The 26,810-nt window shown below is 36.0% G+C and overlaps 2 protein-coding genes across 15 annotated transcripts in view; both read right to left on the bottom strand.

The window, feature by feature from the left end:
• LOC129894249 (uncharacterized) overlaps positions 1-1,810 on the bottom strand; it is a 35,795-nt gene extending 33,985 nt beyond the window's left edge. For 5 of the 12 annotated variants that reach the window (XM_055969844.1, XM_055969843.1, XM_055969848.1 and 2 more), the window contains exons 1-5: positions 1,658-1,808; positions 1,450-1,578; positions 1,300-1,347; positions 1,036-1,157; positions 451-584 (exon numbers count right to left, since the gene is read on the bottom strand). The gene's annotated coding sequence lies outside the window, so the exon portion shown is untranslated. Of the gene's footprint in view, positions 1-450; positions 585-1,035; positions 1,158-1,299; positions 1,348-1,449; positions 1,591-1,657 lie in introns of all 12 variants that reach the window. The other 7 variants (XM_055969842.1, XM_055969850.1, XM_055969851.1 and 4 more) reach the window with 4 other exon arrangements.
• A 1,759-nt stretch (positions 1,811-3,569) lies between these two features.
• On the bottom strand, positions 3,570-25,897 carry LOC129893992 (sister chromatid cohesion protein PDS5 homolog D-like). Of its 3 annotated transcripts, none has more exons than XM_055969467.1 (18): positions 25,585-25,896; positions 23,588-23,791; positions 23,210-23,391; positions 21,228-21,354; positions 20,988-21,155; positions 18,360-19,145; positions 17,880-17,972; positions 17,608-17,700; positions 17,339-17,431; positions 17,071-17,163; positions 16,602-16,684; positions 12,483-12,534; positions 12,155-12,241; positions 12,001-12,041; positions 10,673-10,724; positions 5,324-5,410; positions 4,699-4,733; positions 3,570-4,615 (listed from the first exon to the last, which is right to left on the bottom strand). In XM_055969467.1, the coding sequence occupies exons 1-18, from the start codon at positions 25,711-25,713 to the stop codon at positions 3,901-3,903; spliced, it is 3,120 nt and encodes a 1,039-aa protein (XP_055825442.1). In that variant the 5' UTR covers positions 25,714-25,896; the 3' UTR covers positions 3,570-3,900. The 3 variants fall into 3 exon arrangements, with proteins under 3 accessions (XP_055825442.1, XP_055825443.1, XP_055825444.1); XM_055969468.1 differs by having other exon boundaries at positions 17,074-17,163; XM_055969469.1 differs by lacking the exon at positions 17,071-17,163 and having other exon boundaries at positions 25,585-25,897.
• Positions 25,898-26,810: the final 913 nt, after the last annotated feature.

Below are 26,810 nucleotides of genomic sequence, written 5' to 3'. Positions count from 1 at the left end.
TCGACTAGAATACCTACTCCATTCCTATATCTTGAGTCTCCTGAGTACCATAATTTAAATCCGTCCACATCCCGAGCTTTGGAACCTATCCATCTAGTCTCCTGAACACAGGCTATACTAATCTTTCTCCTCTTAAGACTCTTCACTAGCTCTATGGAACTTTTAATTTTACATCCTTGAGCTATACAAGGTCGATAAGCATTATCTCCACAGATTTGGTTCTTAAACTAGCTGAGCCTCCTTGGAGCAGTTCCATTCTAAATGGATACATATCATTGCTTGATAGCTTTTCTATTTAACAGAATATTAATATTTGTTCCAGTCATGTCACTGGTGTAACTAAATCAACTCTTCTGCTAATATTGATCGCAATTCCTATACTTTTCAGCACAATAAATCCTTTTCCTACAAAGACAATAAAGGAGACCTTAAGCTGGAAAAAGCTTTAACCTTCTGTACAAAAGACACACTTGTATGGATGAGAAGAATCAAAAAGCTTGGAGAAGCCCACTGCAGAAAATCGCGTTCTGCACTCTAGATCACTTCTTCTTTAAATTCAGAGCAGAAAAGTAGGGATTCCTTTCCTGAAGTTAGACATAGGAAATCAATGGAAGATATAGAGCACGAGTAAGTCACATTTACATAAATAATATAAGTTCAACATTTGTGTGTGGTCATGGTATCATGCAATATTTGTACAAAATTTATTGATTGGTTGATTTATCATTTCAATTTACATTTAAATCAAGGCCGATTCCTCTATCTTCATTAGCATCCCTATATAGGGTTAAATGTCTAGGCCAGAGATATTCACTGGCATGCATATGATATTAAAGCTCTTAATGCACACTGTAATAACAAGTAACAGGGCAGATACTCAAAGCACTCAAACATTGAACCTTTACTGTAAAGCTTCAAACTTCAAAGGCTCAGATGTAATAGTGCAGAAACCTTGGATGATTTAACGTTCAGAATATATATGAGTTCAACGATTGAAGGATAGTACTTAAAGACCGCTAAAGCACATATACAAACCTAAGAGGAAGCTTGACCTATGACAAATGTGATAATAAGGGAGAATCATCCACCATAATCGCACCCCTGCACCATATGCCCAAAGAGCTGGGCTAGAGTCGTCGTCCAATTTAAGTTGTCCCCTACAAAAGTTCAGGAGGTGTCAATATGTTTTCCTAAAGTAGGATAACTGGATAACATACTTTACCCAAAATAATTCTTCTCCGGCTTAATAACTACCATATGGAAGATAAGACCATATAACCTATTAATGTACAAACTTACTCTGTGCTTGCAGAATAATAATTTCTGTGACCATGATGATCTTTATCACTGCACAACTTAGAAACAGTTACTAAAAGAAATAATCCCATCAAAGTAACCAAATGAGCCCACTAAAAGTTGTATGTATCAACTGGAAATCCTCTCAGTTACCTTCCCCGTTGTTTAAATTTCAAGAAATATGATGGCAACATGTAATTATTGAAGCTCGTCTTGGTATCTTGAACCCTAGGTACATATTCATAGCAGAACCAATAACGCCCACTAGAAGTTGTATTGTATCTGCAATATCAACTGGAGATCTTCAGTTACCTTCCCCTTCTTGAAATTTCAAGAAATATGATCCCAACATGATACTTACAAATCGATTCTGCGTAGAGTGCCCTAGCAATGAATTGACGCAGTTGCAAATATACTTATCCATGAGATGAGTGAGGAGAGACAAATTTTTAGAGTGAAAGTAATAACAACTTTGGTGAGTGGCTCTTTATATATGGAAAACTTTCCCAAAGAATTTAAATGTCAATTGATCAATGATGTCAAAATCATAATATCGGGTCTTTATAGAGTTCTCTAATTTTTTTTTAGGCGGCAATACAACTCTCTGTTTTACTTTCTAAAAATTGTTAATGAATTTTTTTTTCTCTTCTTAATATTATTTTTTTATTTTTTATAAAATATACATCTTTTTTTTATTTTTTCAAAATAATCACCATATATAATTTTCATGTAATATAACATTTTATTCTTTTTAAATTTCTAAATAAAATAAATTGTAAGGAAATATTATATAATATACATATTAATAGACAATTCAAATAAAAGTGAAATCATTAATGAAATACAATTACATAAATATTACATAAATACTCAACTTTCAGATTATTACGTTGCTTCCATAAGTGCTTTATTAGAAATATTTGACAAAAACTAAAGTAATGAAAATTACAAAAAATATTAGAAATATTATTCATTCAGGAAAGTAGTATATATTAAATGATATTATTTTTAAAATGTTATATTGTATTAAAAAGAAATTAAGAATATTAGAGATTTAATTAATGACCTTATATGATTTATAATATGTTAATTGCAAATGTTGTATAGAAATATAATATAATATAATATAATATAATAATAAAAAGTAATTAAAAGTAAAATAAAAAGTGTGAATAGTAGTTCTCCAAAATTAGGTAAAATAGAGAGTGGTTGGAGAGCGCATTCTCTGTTTTACTCTTCAAATACCGAGAATAGAGAGTAAAATAGAGAAGCGTTGGAGATGCTCTAACATCTATATGTGATTTCTTTAAAAGTTAACATGTCAAATGTTTGACAAATTATGAACATATTTTGTTAATAAATTTTATTTCTTCAATATGATGAGAAAAAAGACAGAATTACCATACCAGAATTTATTATATTGAAGTTTGATTAGTCCTATGGATCAAACTTTGAAAAATCGATATTTAATATCTACTTTCAATTAATGATTATCAAACTTTAAAAATACCACAGTAAATACTAAACGGTCACCCATAATAACTACCATTAATTTTGGATTGAGGTTTTTGGCTCATTTGGTAATATCTTTTACATGGTAGGCGTTAAGCCATAGAAATTGGGGCACAAAGTAAGGTTTCGAGTGAAGTTAATGTTTTGATTTTTAAGATGTTTGGCCGTAGAAAGCAAAATAATTTAAGATTAAGATTAAGAATGAACACGGTATTGATTTGTATAAATTCTTTGTTGTGTTTTTAAATTACTTGTGTATCAAATGTTATAAGATTTTAAAAAAACATATATAACAGTACAGAAATTAAAGTTGAAAAATTGATCCAACACACATTATATCACCAGAATTAAGATTCACTTACACATGCTTATGATCGTAAAAAAATGCGCAAGCTTTTTGAAATTTAGTTGAAAAATACACAGTATTAATTAGTAAATGTAAGCAATTACTAGTCAAGAATAATATTTAAACAAACTGAAACAATTCTAATGATGAATTTTGAAAAACGTGAAGGACATATTTTCTTTTACCTATATGACTGATATTCTACCCAGACATGAAATGTAAGTGTTGTATTTCTAAAGCTATGGCTTCATGGATGCTATTTATTGCAATTTTAATATATTCTTACACATAAATTTATACCGCATAAAAATACCAGATTCCGATGAATTCACTATGCAATAGCTGCATCTACACCCCTAGTTTGGGGGGTGGGGGGGTATTGTTGAAGAAGGGGGTCGGGTTCTGGAACAAAAGGTTATCGAACTTACAAGGGATTAATTCAAAATTACCTTAAGCAGCAGAAGGCAGAATACACTAGACACAGCAACTGTTCAAGGTGTTGTAGCATTAAATACAAACACCCCAGTTTAGTTTTTGCTGTATGATAAACTCGATACTACACAAAATGTGAGTGTTTACAAAAAGAGTTAAATTTACCATCATGTACAAAACAAATTTCAACCATGTGCAACCTTGCCAGCTTCATGATGATCCTTCACAATTTTCAAAATGTCGAGATATAAATAAGCCATGTCAAGATAACCGTCAGTGTTCAGAAAAATTAGTAGGGGTAAAACAGTTGTGAGCTATAAAAGCTCAGCCAACCTACTCAGCCAATATTGTGCTTGATTCTTAACCTCCTTGATGTCCTGCTGAACTTTTTCACCCAGTATTTCAAATGCTTTGACAGACCTTTGCACCTCTACTGCTCGGCTTTGGGCCTCTTGCAACCGCCTTTCAGCCTTTTTGAGCCGTTTCTCTGCTGATAAGACCTCCCTGTTCCTTTCTACCAAGTCCTTTTTAGCTGCTTTAGAGACGAGCATGGTAGTCTCTCTTAACGCCATTAAAAAGGAAGACTTTTTCTCCATATCTTCCTCTTCGGAAATCTCATCCAGATACTGCTGCAACCAAGTTACATCAAGCTTGGCATCTGCGGCATCAGAGACTAGAGATTTCATAGCTTTAATGGAAGAAACACTAACATCACTGGTTTTCAGCCGCCTGACAACATCACTAACCACATCAAGAAGGGAAGCTCTGGCAGCTGGTGATTTATAGTGACAGTTGACTGTAATGTCACCATACTTGGCAAAAATGGCAGTAAGTATAGGAGCACTACTCACTTTTACTTTATAGCCATGCACATTCACCAGCTCACTGCATATATCAGCATCTTCGGGCGACACCTTTATAGGTGTTGTCAAACTCATTGGATTTCCCTCTACTCCAGATTCTGAACCTTCAACCTTGATCCCTTTATTTTGGTGCACTCCTTTTGGAGTTAAATTATGCTGCACGGTCCTTCATAAAAAAAATACTTCGTTCAGCTCGAATTCCATTTATTATTATGCAAAGGGGGTCTAACTGCGATAAAAATAACTTACATTGTTGGAGTCGTCGGATCATCAGTTGCTTTCCCCTGCCAAAATTTTGAGCATAGTCAGGTGTTGTGAAATAAATACTAAGATTAAGTTTTTCAGATTTCTATCACTTCGCCATGCATGCCTTCTGGGTTACTTTGTTCTAAACTTCTGCTGCAGTTTGCCATTCACAATGACACTCTGAACACTTTTAGAGACCAAAATAGTTGTCGTGCAAGGTGAAAAGGACTAATTTAGCAAAGGCAAAAGTAGAGGATATAACAAGGACCATCATAAATTAATGCCTAGGAGAACTTACAATTAGAATCAGTTTGAGCGTCAAAGAAGGTTAAGGAAAAATAAATTCACGTGAATATGCGTCTCCGCTTATAACTTCTCTTTTGAAGGTTTAAATTACAAGGAAGGACTATTTCATTCTTTCAGAAGTCATTATTTTCTTTCAGATAATGTGATTGGATCTTAGTGCTTAGAGATGCAAAGTCTAATGTTTAGTTAGAAGGAGATGACAACGTACAATGTAGCAGCACTTTGATAGCAAAGTGACTAACCCTATGAAATAAGATGACTACAGAAGAGAAAGAGTCAAGGGTTAGTGTACCGGGCTGTAATTAAAGTATGACCAACTTACATTATATAACTTTGCTTTGCTGCAAACATTCTTCTTGCTTTCAGTACCAGGAGTTAGCACCGGCACATCATTATCAACATTCAAACCCTGCTCAAGAAATTGACATTAAGAATGCAGAGAAAATAGGTCTCATAAAGTGAAACACATTTCAGTCCATGGAGAATGGAATTAACTCATGCAAGTTCTACCCAAAACATTATCAACTCCGTAAAATAGGTAAAAATAGGATATAACAGCAGAGGAAGTTCTTCAGCAAATCTTAAATCAGGATACCATGAAAAAGGTTAGATATACTTTCATCAAATGAAAATGCTCAGCAGAAGCAAGGAAAAAGATGATATCCATTAAAAGTATCTAACAGAGTAGTCAAAAACAAGGAGCACAGAAAAGCACCAACTCTATTGGGGCTTAAAGCACAAGCGGCAAGCCTTAGTAAGAAAAGTGCTATGGGAACAATGAAAACTATACATGTAATGCAAGAACAAGTAACTAAAAACACAAATAATAAGAGAGTTATCAACATATAGGAGGTCTGTAATCGCGCCATGATTTCCCCATAGTTGTCTGTAGCACCAAAAAGTAACCCCACGGAAGTTGGAAAGTTAAGACTTGAAGAAAAGTTGCAGAAATCTATTGGTGTCAGTTTGTACGAGCCCTCGTACAGTCCATACAAGGACTTACGGACCGTAGGAGGCAGTCGTGGAAACGAGGCCAAAACTTGGAAGAAAATTTTGGTCATTGATTCTTTGGACGGGACCATCTACGGACCGTATAAGGTCTTATGGTCCGTAGAAGAGGCCGTAGATGAAGATTCAGAGACTTGGAGTTTTGGAAGTTCGCAGACAAGAGGGCGTGTAACGTTCTACGAACCTTACAAGTGGATCGTAGAAGAAGACTTCAGAAATTTGACATTTAGTGCTTTGGGTCTACGGACGATTGAAACTGGTCATATAAGTTTCTACGGGCCATATAAGGGACCCGTAGACCTTGGATTCAGAAACTCAAGGTAATTTCTACGGGCCGTATAGGCTTCTATGGTCCGTAGAGGCACCCATAGACCTGGCTATTTTGGACATTTTCCATTTTTTAATATTAAAGCTATGTCATTTTGAACTACTTTCCCACGACCTGTAAGTACCCAACCCTCCAAATTTCCCCATTCTCTCTCAAACTCTCCCACTCAAAAATCTCTCAAGTTTTCTTCTTCAAGTCAAGCTAAGGTTTCAAGCTAAAGTCTCTATTGCAAGACTTTCTAAGGTTTTGATTCATCAAGGTACGTGGGAATTTCATCCATGGATCCTCTTTCATCCATAGAGTCCCAAAGTATTTTTAATTCCTCTTATGATTTCTTCATAAACCCTAGGTAATTTGATAATCTTGCATTGGATTCAATTAATTATGATTTTATTCCATTTCGATAATCTTATTATGTATGAATGGATCTTAATTACATGTTTTTGATGAGTTACATGAACCCATGTATTATGCCTTTTTTCATAAATTTGACCTATGGTTAAGAATTATACATACGTCATGAATTTATGACTATGATTTCAAGGACGTTTTTATGGAAAAAATCAATTACTATTTTGATGAAGACAAAGGTTGCTTCAATGTAAAGTATTCTATCATGAATTTTAAGAAACTAAGATTAACTTCGAAAGGGAAGTAGTCTAATCATGAAGGTTTTCCATGATTTTTCTAGCTTATCGTGATTTTGATGCTTAGATAAGTATCTCTATGAAAATGTTATGATATCATGATTTGCTAAAGGAGCTATTCTTATGATTTTCAAGTATGCTATGATGATATTGTGATGTGGTTATGACTATTCCGTTGAGAGTATCACCTAGCACCGAGTTGGACTAGTGGCGATTACTCAGGTCCTAGAACTACATGCCCCGTAGGAGTGCCTTAATTGGCCTTAAGTAGTGGATCCACAATAGCTCTTGTTTATGGTCCTTACCTCGGCAAGTAAGACAATCTCTTTTCGGTGTGAGAGGAATGACACTGGACTCCATGTTATAGCTCACATGGTTTATTGTCGGTTAATGGTATCTTTCACTATGTTATGTTTTACTATGCTTTCTTTACGAATTTTTGCATTGACCCTGTCTTATGCTTTTTATGATGTTTTAAAGGCTTTCTTATGATTTAGCACGTTCATTGCATTATCATGTTTATGTCATGCATTGCATATTCTCCATACTGAGTACATTCTATAGTACTGATCGCATACTTCTTTTGCCTATATTGTTTTATAATATAGGTAATGACGCTCCCAATCCGGCTTGCGGTTAGTATTTACTCCAGTCGGCATTATTGTTGGTGAGTCCTCATGCTTCGAGGGCACAACTGCTTGTGATGTCTTTCCTTTCATGACTTGTTTCAGATTGTTTGGGTAAGCTAGGGTTTGTCCTATGCACCAATCTATGGTAGTTAGAGACTATGTTAGACTAGTATGGTTTCTTCCGCATTTCAGATCTTATTCCTAGATTCTCTTATTTGAGTTGCTATGATAAGATTATTTTAAGACTTATCTTCCGTATTTCTCTTATGTTGATTTTTATGTTATCGTAAGTCATGTTATGTTATGTTAAGAGGCTTGTTTAGGATCTCCCGGGATCCTATTCGACGTGTCACGTCTTGGGTCTAGCTTGGATCATGACACAAAACCTCTTATCTAGTTATTAAAATTGATTGTTCTAAGCATATTGTTCAGACCTTCCATAGCAAGAACAAAAAGGAAAGGGGAGAGAGGATCCCCTACCTGAGACCCCTCTTTAAGTGCATATCCCACAAGACTGCCATTGACTAAAACTGAGAATTTGTCAGTTAGAGATACAAAAATGAATCCAGTTGATCCATTTCTCACCAAAGCCCATGTCTCTGAGGATTTTCAGCAAATAAGGCCAATTAAACATGAAATTAGGCCTTTCAATGTCCAGCTTGCGGAAGTGGGTGTGAGGCTTGACACATAGGTTATCCCTAAGAGAAGTTGTTTCAAGTACCTGGGGACAATGATCCAAGGTAATGGGGAGATTGATGAGGATGTCGCTCATCATATAAGAGCGGGGCGGATGAATTGGAGGCTAGCATCCAGTGTTTTGTGTGATAAGAATGTGTCACTTAAACTTAAAGGTAAGTTCTACCGAGTGGCTGTTAAACCGACTATGTTATATGGGGCAGAGTGTTGGTCAGTCAAGAGCTCTCATGTCCAAAGTATTCGAGTGGTGGAGACGAAGATGCTGAGGTGGATGTGTGGAAATACCATGAGAGATAAGATTAGGAATGAAGATATTTAGGAAAAGATAGGAATGACTCGCGTGGAAGATAAGATGCGAAAAATGAGACTGAGATGGTTAGAATATATAAAGAGAAAAGGTGCAGATTCCACAATTAGGAGGTGTAATATGTTGGTCGTAGTAGGCATGAAGAGGGATAGAGGTAAGCCTAAGAATTATTGGATGAGGTGATTAGGCAGGATATGACGTAACTTTAGCTCACCGAAGAAATGACCCTTGGGTGTGAAGGTCAAGGATTAGGGTAGAAGGTTAGTAGTAGTCATGTTTATTTCATTCCCTTTCCCAAAGTTTAGTTATTATTCATTTCTTTCCCTTATTTTTAGAGAGATCACGTTTCACCTCGATATCTTACTATCTTCTTCTTGTTATAGGTTGCTATTGCCTCTTTCCCGTTGTTTGTTCAGCCAAGGATCTCTCACAAACAATCTCTCTACCTTCTCAAAATGGTAGGGTAAAGTTTGCATACACTCTACCCTCCAGAGATCCCACTTGTTTTGTTGATGTTGTTGTTCTTGTTGAATGAATTTGAAAAAAACCATATTGCTTCTTTCATTGTCATTATCCCAAAAAAGGGTGCGGCGAGTATCGAGGACTATAAGCCTATTAGTCTAGTGGAAAACATATATAAGATTATTTCTAAGGTGTATCCAATCTATGTTGCTCGGACTCTTCAAAAATGTTGGCGTGTGCGTGTCGGATTCTCCAAAAGTAGTGTATTTTTGGAGAATCCGACACAGATACGGCATGGAAAGTGAAGAATCCGCGCAACTTAGTAATTCCAATAGACTAAAGAAAGTCTTAGATAAGACAATATGTACCTCACATAATGCTTTTGTGGAAGACGTGCAAATTTTAGATGTAGCGCCAGTGGAAAATAATGTGGTTGACTCTAGAAGAAAACAACGAGAGCCGGGGATTTTTTGCAAATTAGATCTAGATAAAGCACATGATCATGTTAATTGGTAATATCTTGATTTCATTATGTTGAAGATGGGTTTTGGTGCAAGATGGAGGAAGTGGATCAAATATTGCATTTCAACTGTGAGGTTTCCGTCCTTGGAACGGAAATCAGTGTAGTTTCTTCGTTAGTTCAAGAGGAGTGAGAGAGGGAGACCAGTTATCCCCTATGTTGTTCATATTTAGTGATGGAAGCATTGAGCAGGATGATGGATAAAATTGTGATAGGAGGTTACTTGAGAGCTTTTTTTCTGTGTTTGGTGGCCTAGGTATTGTGAGGGTGTCGCACCTTCTGTTTGTTGACTGACACTTTAGTGTTTTGTGATGCTGATAGGGTTAAAATGGAGTACTTTTGAGCCAAATGTTGATATAGTTCCAGGTGATGTCAAGTTTAGAAATCAACCTTAGAAAATGTGAGATCATCCAAGTTGGTGAGGTGGAGAACATTGAGGTCTTAGCACAGGTGCTGCATTGCAAGGTTGGGGCTCTTCCTACTAATTGTCTTGGTTTACCTCAAGGAGACGCTAATAAGGACCTACAGCCTGGAATACGGTGATAGAAAGGGTAGAAAAGAGACTCACAGGTTGGCAAAAGAGATATTTAACTTAAGGAGGGAAGAAAGTGTCAATTACATTGTCGAGCATTCCCACATACTTCATGTCTTTGCTTCACGCCCCAATAAGTGTTACAACTTACAGGGGAGTTGGAAAATTTTTAGAGGGACTTTCTATGGAATAGCTCAAGCTCCAAAAAAAAGTTTCACGTGGTAATTGGGTAAAGCCTAGCAGGCGCTTGCTGACCTCCAAAAAAGAAAACAGAAAAACTCCTAACACAGAGAGCATTCCACACCATCAATGACTCATCAAAAATTCAGCTATGGGATTATACCAACAGCACCAAACAAGGGAATGTCAATGGAATATCTTCAAACTTTATCATGTGAATTTCCTGAGAGGAAACGTAGTAACTTTGCAGTATAAACATATAGTGTTTCCTGTTTCAATCTAATTCTTTCCATGTGATCTTAAAAAACGATCTGCACTAAGATGTGTAGTTTATAGGCAGAAAGCTTCCACAGTACTCTCACCTTCTTCTTTTTCCTTGTATGGCGATATGAATCAATAATGCAACCAAGGCGCCTGCACATTAACAACTCGTGTAATACTTATCAACTACTAAAATTGTTTCACAAAAATATTTGAGAAATCAAGCAATAGCTTCGAAGTATAACATAAAATTTATAAACATTGAAATGTGACACAGTGTCTTATCCTAAAGGTCATCAGAGAACATAGTACTTCTGATTACTATGTTTTTGCATTACTAAAGTGTCCCAGTAGTCCTGCCGATGCATTAAAAAGATTTACTTAAATCATCTGCACCACTGTACAATTAATATGGAATGCAATCAGTAAACATATTGAACACCCACCAAAATTTCATTGACATTCTTTTACTAGGATTTATTTCAGAAGTTCATCAATATTTCAAAACGAAAAAAAAAACTTCAGTACAAACATAACACTATTTGTTGATTTATTGTTCACATACATCAGTGCTTGACTTTTAGTTGTCTTTTCATTTTAGCATATACTCTAAAATAGTGTTTTATATTTTGTTTACATCCCAAATATACTATAAAGAAATCGCCTATCAACATAAATGCTAGAAAGTAACTGTAAATATCTGGAAAATGAAGTATAGCTACATGCCTGCTATTTTCTTCAAAAAAAAAATGAGGGAGGTTGTTTATCAGTAATTATGTAAGCAGATTAACTACGGCAGGAGACGAAAAGGAAGATTTTAACTCCCATCTTTGCAAGAAGATTTTGAATAATATCTGATTGGATACACGTATCACTTCTCTGATGCATACATATAATATAAACTTCCAACTATAGGTGAAGACAGATGTGTAAGGGTAGCTTATCTGAAGATGCGAACACCAAATAACACAGACAGAAAAGCAAACTAGTGAAATAGGGAATGCAAAAGTATTAAAGTTTGGACACCTAATCTATCGAGAAGTTTTACTGAAGGCTAAAAAAAATAAATGGGGTTGGGGGGGGGGGGGTCAAGGAGAGACTTGCAGGTATATGCATGTCTATGTGAGAGCAAAATTGAAATTGGATAGTTTTGAATTAGATTTGATGCACCAAAAGAAAAATTAAAGGACGCAAAAGAAACACCACCTAGGAAAAATTTAATGAAGGTGGTTGACAAGAGGGGGCTACTCGGATGGGTAAGCACCCTCCATCTCCAACCCTGAGGTTGTGGGTTCATTCCATCTGTAGTATCTCCAGCATGTCACAATGATCTAAGTTCTAATTCTGATGCTAATATTTAACTCTCAAGAAGCATTCTAAACCATCAAATTACTTGCCATGAATGAGAAGTTAGGTGAATGAAGCTTACATGTCAGACAAATCACTTGAACCAGGAACAACCTCTTGTATCTGAAATACATCAATCCAATAAATCATGCAAATAAAGAAAAGTATAGAACAGACGAGAAGAGAAGAGAAGAGAAGAGAAGAGAAGGGAAAAGAAAAGACTGGCAGGAACTCACAGGATCTGATGCATTGTCATTGTCAACTAGTTCCCAGCGTTCCTTTGCAAGATTTAGCATTTCTTGCTCGCCATCTCTATAATATACCTTAGAATATCATGAAAAACGTAAGTGATAAAACATTACCAGGACTTAGAAAACTGCTTGACAAATTAACTCCAATTTAGACTCTGACAACCTGTGAAACTGTAGACTGATACCATACTATTAGCATATGAGGAGCATCAACCAGCAATTAAGGGAGTATGAATGTATGATTCCATATAGCAGTTGAACTCAATTAATATACAAGAAAAATAATGTTTATATAGCCATACTAAATCTTTACCATGTGCTTCTTCCGTGAACGGTCATAATAAGCGATATGTCCTTCATAGAACCTACAAATGTGAATGCTACGTGATATAACATTTGAACTAAAAAATAGACTTCATTCAAAAAAAATAATGTGCCAAAATTCTAAAACAAAAAGGATAATAAGCAGCTAAATACACAAAAGTCTGCTTGTATGGACCTAAATTTTTTTTTTGAGAAATGTAACCACCAAATCTTTTTGCGAAGATAATACCAAATCTCTAAAATGATGCAATGACTAAACCAAGCACCATCAATATACATCTGCTTAATGTGACAAGAACACAAAAAAAATTCACATAATTGCAACTTCTCATAAAAGATTCAACTATATGGACCAATTGGAAGTGAATGGAGTTGTAACTAAGGATCGAGTTGTGATCAAAGAGGCAGTAGATAATTTCTATAAAAACCTATACAAGGAAGCAGAACAATGGAGACCTGAGTTGAGACTGCAAGAGGCTACAACGATCACTGAAGAAGAAAAAGTATGACTGCAGAGACCTTTTTAGGAAGAACAGATAAGGGAATGTTTAAAGTTGTGTGCAATGGAGAAAGCCCCTGGCCGTGATGGCCATCCAATGGTGTTCTTCCAGACTTTCTGGGCTCTGTTGAAGGAAGACATCATCAATACTATTCAATTTTTTTCATTCTAATCAGATTTTTGAGAAGAGCTTTAATGCAACTTTTATTGCTTTAATTCCAAAGAAACCTGCAGCATCTGAGTTGAAGGATTTTAGGCCAATCAGCCAGGTGGGGGGAGTCTACAAGATCATTGCTAGATTGTTGGTTGAAAGGCTAAAAAAGGTGGTGTCTAAATTGATCAACAAACATCAAATGGCTTTTGTAAAGGTCAGGCAAATCATGGACGCAACACTCATTGCTAGTGAATGAATTGACTCAAGAATGAAAGGAGAAGCCCCTGGTCTAATGTGCAAATTGGATATTCAGAAAGCCTATGACCATGTGAATTGGTCTTTCCTTCTGAATACTCTCAGACAAATGGGATTTGGTAGCAAATGGATGAAGTGGATTGAGGTGTGTATAAAAGCAGTCAAGTTTTCTGTCCTTTTGAATGGGGAACTTGTGGGCATTTTTGAATCAGAAAGAGGGATGAGATAGGGTGACCCTCTCTCCCCTTTCTTATTCATTTTGGCAATGGAAGGCTTTGATAGTACGATGAGGAGCAGCACAAAACAGATGGATTAGAGGCTTTCAGGTTGGAGATAGAGTGGGGGAAGAAAAAGAAGTGTGTCATATGCAAAAAGAAGTGTGTCATATGCTCTATGCAGATGACACTATCTTCTTTTGTGATCCTACAGCAGAACAGATTAGCTGCATCAGAGTGATATTGGTTTTGTTTGAAGCAGTTTCAGGGTTGAAAGTAAACTGGGGAAAAAGTAGTCTCTTTCCTGTAAATGAGGTCGTCCCCAGATACAGCAACTAGCAAGTATATTGGTATGCAGAGTCGAGCATTGGCCTACCATATATCTGGGCATGCCCCTGGGTAGCAAACACAAAACAATGGAGATATGGAATGGTATTCTGGAGAAAACTGAAAAGAAACTTGCTAGACGGAAGGCACAATACCTATCCCTAGGGGGTAGATTTATCCTCATTTTTAACTCTGTTCTAGACTCTTTGCCAACCTATGTGATGTCCTTGTTCCCAATCCCAGCAAAGGTGGTGAAAAAACTCGACAAGCTTAGAAGGAACTTCCTATGGAAAGTTAATAAGGAGGGAAAGGGTTATAACTTAGTCAACTGGAAGAATGTACTTCTTAGCAAAGACAAAGGGGGTTTAGGGATCAGAAATTTTAGACTGCAAAATGAAAGCCTTTTGATGAAATGGTTGTGGAGATACACTGAGGAAAATGCAGCACTTTGGAAGGAGGTTATAGTAGCAAAATATGGAGAACTAAACCCCTGTTGTACAAAAATCACCTCTGAACCATATGGGGTGGGGGTATGGAGGACAATCAGAAACCTATGGTCACAAATGGAAGGAAATATGTATATCAAGGTGGGGTTATGGAGGACAATCAGGAACCTATGGTCACAAATGGAAGGAAATATGTGTATCAAGGTGGGTAATGGAAACAAAACTAAATTTTGGGAAGATGGCTGGATAGATCAAACCTCTCTTAGGGAACTTTAATCAGATTTGTTTCTAATCTGTGAGAACCTGATGCTAAAGTGAGTGAATGTTGGACAGAACAGGGATGGGACATATCTTTTAGAAGACTACTTAAATGACTGGGAGGTAGAGAGGGTGGCAGTGCTACTAGGAAAACTAGCTGGAATGATTATAACCACAACAGTCACAGACAAGATCCTGTGGAAACATAGTAAGGATGGAGTCCTTTCAGTCAACAATGCCTACAAAAGAGGACTACAGGGGATGGCTGAGTGCCCAAAATATAATTGGAATTACTTTTGGAAGAGTGACATTCCTACAAAAATAAAGTGTTTCACCTGGTTAGTGATAAAGAGAGCATGTTTAACACAAGAAGTTCTACAGAAGAAAGGCAGGCAGCTGGTCCCTAGGTGTTTTTTGTGCAACTTGACGAGGGTAAACAAATAACCATCTCTTCCTGCACTGTAAGTTTACTGCTCAAATTTGGAACCTGTTTCTCAACATCACAAGCATGAACTGGACAATGCCAGAACATACATCAGATCTGTTGAGCTGCTGGATTAGGAGGGGAGGCAGTAAGAGGCAAAAGAGATGGTGGAATCTAATACCATCATGTGTATGGTGGTCAGTCTGGAAAGAAAGAAATGGAAGATGTTTTGAAGATAGATCCAATTCCATCCACAAAGTTAAATGGAATTGTATAGTATCTTTATTTTTTTGGTGTAAACAACTTTGTATAGATGATATAGATCAGATTATAGATTTGATAGGAAACCTGTAATTATCCCTTTTTGGAGGTAGCCAGCATACCCTTACTGCTGAAGAATACAACCTTACCAGTGTCAAAAAAAAATATACATCTGCTTAATGATGTCCTTTAACTTATTTTACCTTAAGAAAGGCCCCTCTATTGGTTGAACATCAGATTTGAAACATATATTCCCATATTTTTTTCTTTGATCAAGATATATATTCCCATATGAAAAACCTTTTCTTTTCAGGAGAGAAGAGAAAAGAACCCCCATTTTCCATTAAGGCATAGAGAATCAGCTGCAACATTATCTTTCTCAAATATAACAAATATTATTAGGCCCTCAAAAATCTCTGTTTTTTTGAGAATGTGAGCATTCAATGAGTGGAGTAAAGCTTGAAAGTGGAAACCAGAAACCACTACTTGCATAGTTCGATTCATCAGATCTACCTTTCTCAGCTTTTAGTCAAACATTGTTAACATGCAGGTGTACCAGCTCCCCCTTCTCTACGACAAGTCGTCAACCCAGAGTTTGAATGCCCTTGAGTCCTTATTATGGCTGGACTACAACAAGTGCTTGTATTTTACTTTTAGAGCAAGAAACTTGAAGGTTATAATTGTAGTACTTGTATTTATTTTTTAAAGCAAGAAACTTCAAGATTATAGTTGACCAGACTATTCCCTCTTCTTTGCACCGTCCAGTTAACTGGGGTCCAATATAAGCCAGTATTGTCTTCATGATTCAAACAGAGCTCAGTATTTCTTTATACAATATTCTAGTAACTACTTCCTACCATTGACAAAATGCTTACCTACTTCTGTATAGACATCATAACTGAGGCTGATGCATGTGCATTATTCATATTCAAAAAATTATGACAAAGCAATTCATTCAGAGTTATTCAGATGAAAAAAAATTGATTCACTCAGTGAAAGAGCAAGTCAACATTTAAACTTTAACAGGAATAGCTGAAACATGGCTGCATAATATACCCCATCAACATCGGGTCCACAATTCGTTCTCAAAAAAAAAAAAAAAAAGTGAACTCGCACAAGTGGGGTCGGGGAGGGTAGGATGTACGCAGACCTTACCACTACCTCATGGAGATAGAGAGGCTGTTTCCGAAAGACCCTCGGCAAAAAAAAGAAATATATATATATATATATATATATATATATATATATATATTCAGTGAAATCACATACGCTTCATCAAGTGGCCACCAAACCCTTACTCTGCATCCAACCAGCTCCTTGCCATGCTCTCTGATGAGCTTATCTGCAGAATCCTAAGGAAAAGATGATCGAGATGTAAATCTAGATAGCAAACACTAACACATGCAGAGACGAGGTCGAAGCATAAAAAAGTATGCATGTCAGATTCTTTATTGGTCAAAAGCCTTTGCTCTTCAATTACAACTGGTAACTTCTTTATAAAGTTTTATGACATCAGGACTGTAGCACATGTAGAGAACAGATGTCGAGGATAGAAAAAAGAAAATATAAAGAAAATATCCTCTACTCTTAAGCTAAATAGACAAAAGCAAAACTAGTTTCATCACATGCATAACCTAATTGGCAAATTTTATGGGAATTCGCTTTAGTAATCACTTAATGAAGGTTGTCTAATCTCATTAAGTCTAAGTTAACTCTATCAATGATAATAAACATTTACCACCTCTTGTGCTGGTGAGTTCTTCCTTTTACGTTGTTCTTCAGAGGTTTTGGAGAAGTTGCTTTGCTGGGTGATTGAGACAGAACCCAATGCCTGTACCACTCAATTTTTGTACATAATAAGCCCAAAACTAAGGGTAGAACAAATACTATACCTCAATCCACAAAACTTACGAACAAAAACATTCACTTTACTATCACTTATTGAAGAACGTCCGATGTTCTTAACTGTAAGCCAACTCTAATTATTAGTAATAATAAATGGTTACCTCTTCTTGTAATAGGGAGTTCTTCCCTTTGCGTTGTTTCTTAGAGGTTTTGGGGAAGTTGCTTTTCTTGGTGATTGAAATAGAACCCAATACCTGCAAAACTCAATTTATGTACATGATAAGTCCAAAACTAAGGTGTAGAACAAACACCTTACTTGAATCCATATAATATTCCAAAATGAGTACGTTCACTTTAGTAATCACTTACTGAAGGTTGTCTAATATCATTAACTATAAGCCAGCTCTAATTAATGATAACAGATGTTTACCTCTTCTTGTGATGGCGAGTTCTTCCTTTTACGTTGTTCTTTAGAGGTTTTGGAGGAGTTCCTTTCTTTGGTGTTTGAGACAGAACCTAATGCCTGCATAGATCAATTTATGTACATAATAAGTCCAAACTAAGGGGTATATTAAATACTTCACTTGAATCAACATAAATTTCAAAACAAGAACATTCATTTTAGTGTTATCACTTCTTGAAGGTTGTCTAATATCATAAAATATGCCAGATCTAATTAACGATACTGTAATAAATGTTTACCTTTTCTTGTGATGGCGAATTCTTCCTTTTACGTTGATCCTTAGAGGTTTTCGCATTGCTTTCTTTGGTGATTGTGAAGACAAAGTCCAATGCCTGCACAATTCAATTTATGTATACAATAAGTCCAGAACTATTGTGGGTGGTGGAGATACAGAGAAATAGGAGAGCTTTTGAAGGTGTAGAGTAGTCAAGTTTCTCTCAGTTGAGAAATAGTCTCCATTCCCTTATTTTCTTTTGTCATAATCAGAAAATTCCTTGTTGTATAGAGGATTGGATGGAGCCTGTAGAGAATCACAGTATGTAGATTCTTTACTGTTTGGTATATCTCTTGTATATGGACAGTTTGGCCATATTTATGAATGAAAATACTTTTACTTGATTAAAAAAATAGTCCAGAACTAAGGGGCAGAATATATACTTTACTTAAATACACAACTTCCTAAATGAATTCAGCCAATTGACCTTAACTGTTAAATTTACCTCAGCTCCTGATTCATCAACTGACAACCTCTGTCTTTTATCACGATATTTGGCAGGTACATTTTTCTTGTCGTCTTTTTCATGTTTTCCCTCTAATGCCTCTACAACAGCAATTTCTTCTGAAGCAACCAATGTAGGTTGTGAGACTTTCTTCTTGGTTATTGCTCCTGGTGCATCTCTTGCTGAAATTGATGAAACTTGTGCACCATCACTAGGACCTATTTTGTCATTTTTCTCCTTTTGGCATCTCTTTATAGAAGTCATTATTGGAGTCTTCTCCTCACGAGATGAAAAATCCAATCCTTTGGAGATTGCACATTTAGGTGAACAGCTACTTCTCTTTTTAGTATCTTTCCCACAACCCTTAAAGAGAATACGGGTTTTTGATCTCCTTTCTCCAGTTAACCAAGCATGATCATATCCTTCCTCTGGTTTATTCAGAAAATTGGGTTTCCAACCTCTTTTCTTTGAAGCTTGAGTAGCTTCTGGATCTAGTTCTATTTTGGCTGCATTTATGAAACCCAAGTTTTCAGGTTGCGAAGTGGTCCTTGAATCGGTACTTTTCTGCTGCTTCATTGCATCTCCACTTTCTGATTCCTTCAATGTTGTATCCATCTCCAGAACGACATCATCGTCATCATGCTTGGGATCATCTTTCCCTAGCAAATTAGGTGGTTGATCTAAGAACGGAGCAACTCTCTCAGGTGCAGCATGAGGTGCAATCTCTTCGGGAGCATTTTCCACCGGTGATGTTGATGATCCATTCGCAAATTGATCGCTTTTTCCCTGCCCAGATTTTAGAAGAAATTTTATAGCATTCTGACAAGTATGTAGCAAAGGAAGAATTCACATCATTACTATAGATCCAGAACAAATATCATCTATAATCTATGAAGCTACCTTTACTTTCACCTTTAGATCAACAATTAATCAGCAAAACGAGAAGAGCTTCTGACTATCTCATAAAGGAGCTTAAGTTTTCTTTCTCAAGCCAGTCCAAAATTGAGGACATCTTGGTGGAAGACAACATGTGTACACATTCCTGAGTTTATAATAGTAGAAGAACTTAAGAGGAACATCACCTGACAAGTTCTTGTTAACATCTTCTGATGCAGTAAATGTTACTTCACAAATTATAGGTGATATTAAATGGCGGTGAAGGTGATTTAGCTACTCTTACATAGTAGTAATATGCCAAAGCTCATGATCTAGATGTCACAACCATATTCTTTCTTGTTACACTATTCTCTAGTCTACTTACATATTAAGGACATGGATTTCAAGCAGTCCAAGTTCCTTTAAAGTTGTGAAATAAATGCATGGGAAAATATTACTATTGTATTAAACCGAGCCCTATTTATACCTATACTCTACACAGTGATTATTACACATTGTTCAATGTGAGAAACTAATCTAATACTATACACATGACCTATCTAACAAAGTCAACTGTGAAGATAAGTAGGGTGAGTTCAGCAGCAACCGGATAGATGATGTAGGAGAATTTCAACACCTAAATACGAAATTAACTATTAAAAAAAAAAGAGCAAAGAAAAATGTAGTCATTGGTGTCAACCATGACAGTTCCGATGAAAGAAATAATGAGATGTTTGACCATTTAAATAAGATGACTTGGATTCTCCTTGTGTATGCCTTGAAGGCAGTCTATAGCATCAGCTGCGAGTATTTATCACGGTTCGATGATGTAGGAGAATTCCAACACCTAATCACAGTGTCAGTGCTTTAAATGTAACAAGAAACATGCAATCAAAGTTATAAAAACTCTGTAACACATTGTATAGTAGCATGATCCGTGATAAATACTCGCAGCTGATGCTATAGACTGCCTTCAAGGCATAAACAAGGAGAATCCAAGTCATCTTATTTGAATGGTCAAACATCTCATTATTTCTTTCTTCAGAACTGTCACTGTTGACACCAATGACTACATTTTGCTTTCCTCTTTTTTTTATATTTAATTTCGTATTTCTTTCTTTACCCACCACTTTTTCCTAAGATTTTTTAATTTTTTTTTTGATAAAGTGGTATTAATAACAGCATCAAGAGGGTTAAGAATTACAAGATATGTCATTTGAGATTACAAAAAATGTCTGGCTAGCTATACAAAATATCTAAGCCAGAACTAGTGAGTTAATAAAGTCCTGAAGTTGTTCTGCATTAACAGCAGGATACAAGTTGGACCAACTAAACAAATTTGCAACACACTTTTTCCTAAGATTATTTGATTTTCGTTTCTCAAGATCGGCTGATTAAGCACTGATCCTAGACATATTTCCTACATTTATCAACATTCCTTTTCAAAGGGTCACAACATATGTCAGTTTTCTATTACTCCTCGTCTCCTCCAGAACACCTAAGTTGAGAAATCAAACATAACCAAGAAAAGAAGATAAGATTGACAGAATACAGAACCTGAAAGTCATAGCAAAGATGGTCTACCACAAAATGAACATTGCATGTTTGTATGCTTCCATTTCTTTGGTAGGGGTAGGAACTGGATTATTTGTAAGTTAGAAAGGAGAAGGAGAAGTTGAGAATTCTACAACTAAACAATCATGTTTTTTACAAATAATTGCAGCAATTACTTTGAATATCTGATAGACTCACCGTATTTTTACTTTTAATTGCCTCACTCCATATTAATTCAACAACTTCCGAATAGTTGTTAATGGAAATGCCGAGGGACCTCACTGCTTTTGGAAGATATGGATGAAGTTTGACAGCACTTTCTTTAAGAACTCTTTCTCCCAGTACATAAGAACGAGGTGAAACATTCTAAACCAAAAGAAGACGTCATTAAAATAATGAGAAAGATAAATGAATAAATTTGATGAGGAAAAGCAATACCTGGTTTTCCTTCTTAACACTACTTATGAGGATGTTCAGAAGCTGCATTGGAATTTCTTCACTCTCTTTTATTATAATGCTCATTGTTTCTTCGATGTCCATGAATACTTGATCAGGGTGCTCAGGCCTTAAAATGGGCAAGAGACAAGAGATGTCAGCCATTTCCCAGAAGAAAAAAATGGCAGACTGAGAAACTGGTAGTCTTTGAACTTTATGAATGAAAAAAGAACCCGGTAGACTTTGACATGCTATGTACATTAGCATATAACTTCATTTATGCGGCATTCAATATATGAAGGTACAACGGTGAGTATTCTGCTAAAACAGTCATATACTCCTTCCACCCATTTGCTATAAAAGTGTTTGATTGGTACAAATTTTAACATGTATAATTGAATTACGATTAATTAGTTATATTGGAAAAATATCTAATTAATAGTCAAAGAGTTAGTTGATAAGAAAATATCATACTTATCAGATTTCAAATTTGTATAGCCACAGACATTGAAGTTTTAGAAGTTGTAAAAGTTGCTTAGAATAGTATTTTATTCGGCAGCCGATTGTTGAGATCCCAGAAAAAATTGAGTGGACGAAAAGACTATATATTAAGGGAGGGAAGATAACCGTATTAATATCAACTCTACTTAATACACCCACATGTTTATATCTATTGTCTATACTTTGCATGCTTGTAAGTGTTTCAACAATTTGGAGAAGATCATTAGAGATTTTTTATTGGAAGGGTAAGAATGGTAACAGGACCTTCACCTAGTAGAGTGAACAAAGATTATAGTTCCTACATGGAGGGGGCAGGAATTAGTAGGCTATCCACCTATAATACAACGCTTTTATGGTAAGTTCTGGAGATTTTCTCCGGGCAGAAATGCTCATGCTTCATGAAGAGAGGTTATATCGACTAAATATGGAATAGTATGGTGATTTAGTTTTCTGCTGAGCGGGGTAAATTCAGTTGGAAGAGACTTCTCTTCATCGTAAGACTGCGTGAAGCTTCTGAAACTGCACCTAATAATTGATTAGTGCCAGCAACGAGACATAGTTTCTCCCAATCCTCCTGATCTTTCAGCCTTTACTTCCTTTCCTTTTTACTTTTCAAGTCTACCAATCTTTCTTATAGGATCGAAAAATCCATCTGGAGCCAACCCTTTGGGCCTAACGTAACCTTTGAAACTCGGGGATGATGGACCCGCTCCTCTACCCTTCTCCACTTAAATACTGGATTTAGTTCGCTTGGGGCAGGGCTATAACTTGTGACCTAAGACAAAAGTCCCTCAACCGGTACCTATTGAGCTAATCCCTGGGGGCTTAAGTCTACCAATCTGATCCACAACTACCAACATCTCAACTTTCTTCATGTTGCAAAAATAGACAAGAGGAAAAGCAACACTGTAAATCACCGCTGTACTTTTCCACGTTTTCACTCTAATTTTACTAGCTCTATTTTCTGAAATGGGCATAATCAATTAATCACCTTCAAAGCCCAAATCAATTCAAATAGAATTAATTTGTATTCCAAAAAAAAGGACTCACTGAATTGCTTGTTCTCAGCTGAGGCAATCTTTCAAGGACATGCAACTGCTGAAGCACTAAGCACCCCTATAAAAGTTATCCTACGACAGAAATTGACCAAGACAAAACTAAGCCAAGTAGCCAACTAAAATATACTGAACCACAAGATAGCAATAGTCACAAGCAATCACTCATCTTATTCATGAACTTTATGCTCTTTAAGGGTGAAAGTTTGCAGTTTAGTTCTTTTCTTGTCCCAGTGCACAAATAAATAAACGAAAATGAGAAAAGGGGAAAAGCAATACTTTAACTTGTGGCAAGGAGAGGGCATACACATTATATTACCAGAAACAAACGAACAACAAAAGATAAAATACCAGCAAAGTTACACCCGGTTCAATCCCTCTTCCTTTAGAAAAGTTATGAATGAATAACAAATATAATTGGAGATGTACCTTATACTATTCAGAAAATGTTGAAACATCTGAACAACCAATGCATCTAACTCGAGATCCCACATCAGCACGCAAGTTCGGTACTTTGCGAGAACTTCAATAATAGAGACAGCTTTTGAATAACAGCGACCATCCAAGCAAGACAATTTCTCAAACGCCAACACTGCAAGCTCAAAAAATTCCTGTCCGCCAATTGAGCAACAAAACAAACTGTGAGTATGTATAATTACTATTCATGCATCCAAGAAAATCATAGATGCATAACTACTACAGAATATGAACCATCAATTACAAAGCAAAACAGCTTAGTTAGAAGCGAGACTGGAAACCAATCTGACTTCCAATTTGCACAAAGAAGGTTATATGAATTGTATTTGCCTTAAGTTTGCTATCATCATATGGTTGATCTGGAGCTGTAATTCTCATGATCTCACTAATGCAAGATGCAACTGACACCTTCACATCTATGTCAGGATGCCGTAGAAGTCCATCTGCAACTAGTGCTTCCATTGCAGGCCGAAAAGCATCTCGCGCCGATGCAGGGGGAACTTGCTTTACCATAGACAAAAGATGCTCTAAATTCTGAAAATTGCATACCAAAAAGAAATGATTGAACCATGTCAAATACATTGGAAACGCTTCTCTGGATAATACATGAAGTCTAGATCATGAGATCTTATAGAAAATAAAGAATAAATAAAGTTCTAAACTACGTCACAAGGTCAAACATCTCTCTCTCTCTCTCTCCACAGTTTTATGTCCTCTCATCCATCAGGAACTCTGATTATGTCCTTTACACATCAAGAAGTAAAAGAACATATATAGATAATTCCACTACCATGTCAAGTGAATAAGCAATGCCAAATGGAAATCATAATCTATGATAGAGAAAACTTAAGTTCAAGAACAAGAAGGGAAAGTTAGGCCAAGTTCCTTCAGAACAAACATGATTCAAGATGGATCATGTTGAGCGATCCTTCTTCCCTAGTTATGTGCAAGGAACATGTTGATAACAGTAGATATCACAATCTAGGTCCAGCTGCTAGGCTAGATAATAACTTTTTTCCTTTACTACATCAGAAAGTAATACCCAATGAACAAACAACAAAGCTCAAGACTTAAGAATCATTGAACATGGCATAATATTCATTGAAGGATAACGTATCACATCCATCTCCTGTGCAAGCCTCGTAACATCCTAAGTGTGAACATCTAACCCCCACAACCCCAAATCTACACAGACAAATAACAACAACATACTCGGTGTAATCCCACAAGTGGGGTTTGGGGAGGGTAGCGTATACGCATCCTTGCCCCAAATCTACACAAACGTGGGATTAAAATTAGAAGTAAAAGGATGTTCCTGTATTATTTTGAGAAGCCAAGGTGACAGCTGTTTTGGCTATCTTGGTTCGCCAAACAATTCAAGCATATATTATTAGGTGGTAGAGATTTCAGCCTTCTTAATATTACTGATTTCATAAATACTTTAGGGAAACCATAAGATAGTTCAGAGATTCTGTTAAACATGGCAAAACTCCACTTACCCTTTAACTCAAAGAAGAGAATATATACCCACACATGTCAAGAAATGGATGACCTATGGCTGGAGGAAAATAAGAATCAGAGGTATGTTGCACAAAAATGGTTCTAGAGCTGAGAGGCAATCACAAAACTTAGGTGTTTGCACCTTTTTTCTCTCATAAGGACTTCTTGGACATGGTCTTCTCAAAGCAATCACATAATTCCTAGAAAATCAATCAACTGCAACTCAATCCCAAACTAGAAGGCATCAAGTGTATGAAACCTATGTATCCATTCCGCTATTTCGGCCCAATTCAGAGATTCAATGGATCAACCTACCACATCCCTTATCTGGACTTTGACCCCTCTATGCTAAGAGGACATAGACAGAGCTTTTAATTACTGGAATGTCTTTAAAAAGAAATAGACCTCTTATAGGAGATGATCTTTCACTAGGGATGCTTATCAGAATCTCACCTGATGCAAACCATGATCAATCTACATTACATACACAATGTGGGAATCAAACCCTCACTACTAATATAAGGTGAAAATTCAGGTAGTAAACAAACTAAACTACTAAATTTTCCAAAGAAGGGTAACCAGTTAGGGATCATATCATCCTGGGATTAATTAAAGAATTGCTGACCTGAAACAAATTTCAAACCAGTTTAGGAATTCATTAGACAAGTTACAAACAACAGCGTCGAAGCAACGCACATTTGCATTGAAGCTTTAATCTCAGTGGGCGAAAAAAGTACAAAAATTGAGGCCCATTAGTCGTTATGTACTTTTAGCTTCGTAGGTTAAAGCTAATAAACAGATGGAAAGAGAAAAGAAAAGGCTCTCACATCAAGTTTCTCCAGAAGCTCCTCTTTAGAAGGAGGAGGCTGTTGTAGCAGCTCATTCCCAGCTTCAAGAAGTCTTTTGTTGCGTTCGTCGTCCTCCTCCGAAACAGAAGCACGAGCCAGGGCACCCATTTTTCACAGCAAACGAAGAACAAAGAAGAGCACTGCAAACCCAAAACAAAAATTAAAGAAGGAAACGGACACACAAAGTGCAAAAAGACCCAAAAAGTGACGCCAGTATTAGTGAACAAAGGACAAGCAAGAGAGATAGAAAAAAGATGGGAACGCATGCAGCAGAGGCAGAGGACATCTGTCAAAATATATTTTTTTCCAAAAAAAGGAAAAATTGAGTATGTTAAGATTTCGGTTCTTCGCTTATTTTTGTTATTTTAATTTAAAATAAATTAATCCAACGAATCAACGTATTAAAAGGTCAAAAAAAATGCTAAAAGGAACAAAGCCTTGCTCTTTGTTAAGAGACAAAATTAGTTAGGCGGATTTAACCAAAACAGAACCCACTGCTTAGAGTTTGGAGCATGTATAAATCTACAAAATTATTTTTAATGTACACACGCACATATAATAAACTTTTTCTGATAGAGATTGCAAATTTAATACTCACGTGCAGGTACACATGAGTTGCTTTTCTTGTAAACAGATTGGGATAGGAGAAAAAATTAGGCGTGGGAAAGTTTACAATAAAATAAATTGAATAAATAGAGAAGTTTGATAAATTTATCGATTTAAACACGTCCGATTAATTTAGGTGTCGAAGAAATTATAAGGTGAAAATCTAATTGTTTGTTATTGATTTTTTTTTCAATTTGCATATTAAGGAAATTAAATCATATTCCTTTGTTCCATGTTGAATTAACCAATTAATCTAGGTATGAAGAAGTTTTAAAATCTAGAGAATAATTTAATTTAAGAGATTTTGCAGCACTGATGCTTATAGACTGCCTTTAAGTATAATTATATTTTGATTTTTCACTTCCAAGGTTTGTACTTTCAGGGGTTGTTTAGTGTAACGGGTAAACATAAATAGTCTTAAGATAAAAAAATAGTTCAGAGATAAAATTTTGGCTTGTTTGGTTGACAAGTTTGGGATAACTTATTTCACCATTCATATCATTGTGATGGAATAAGTTATCCCATATACATGGTGGGATAAATTATCCCATCTTATCCCAAAATAGCTAATCTCAAAATAATTAATTTTAAGATAATTT

The sequence above is a fragment of the Solanum dulcamara genome, chromosome 7, assembly GCF_947179165.1.
Source record: "Solanum dulcamara chromosome 7, daSolDulc1.2, whole genome shotgun sequence".
In the NCBI taxonomy this organism is placed as follows: Eukaryota; Viridiplantae; Streptophyta; class Magnoliopsida; order Solanales; family Solanaceae; genus Solanum; species Solanum dulcamara.
The sequence above is the reverse complement of the archived record's forward strand: the minus strand, read 5'-3'. Positions and strand labels throughout refer to the sequence as shown.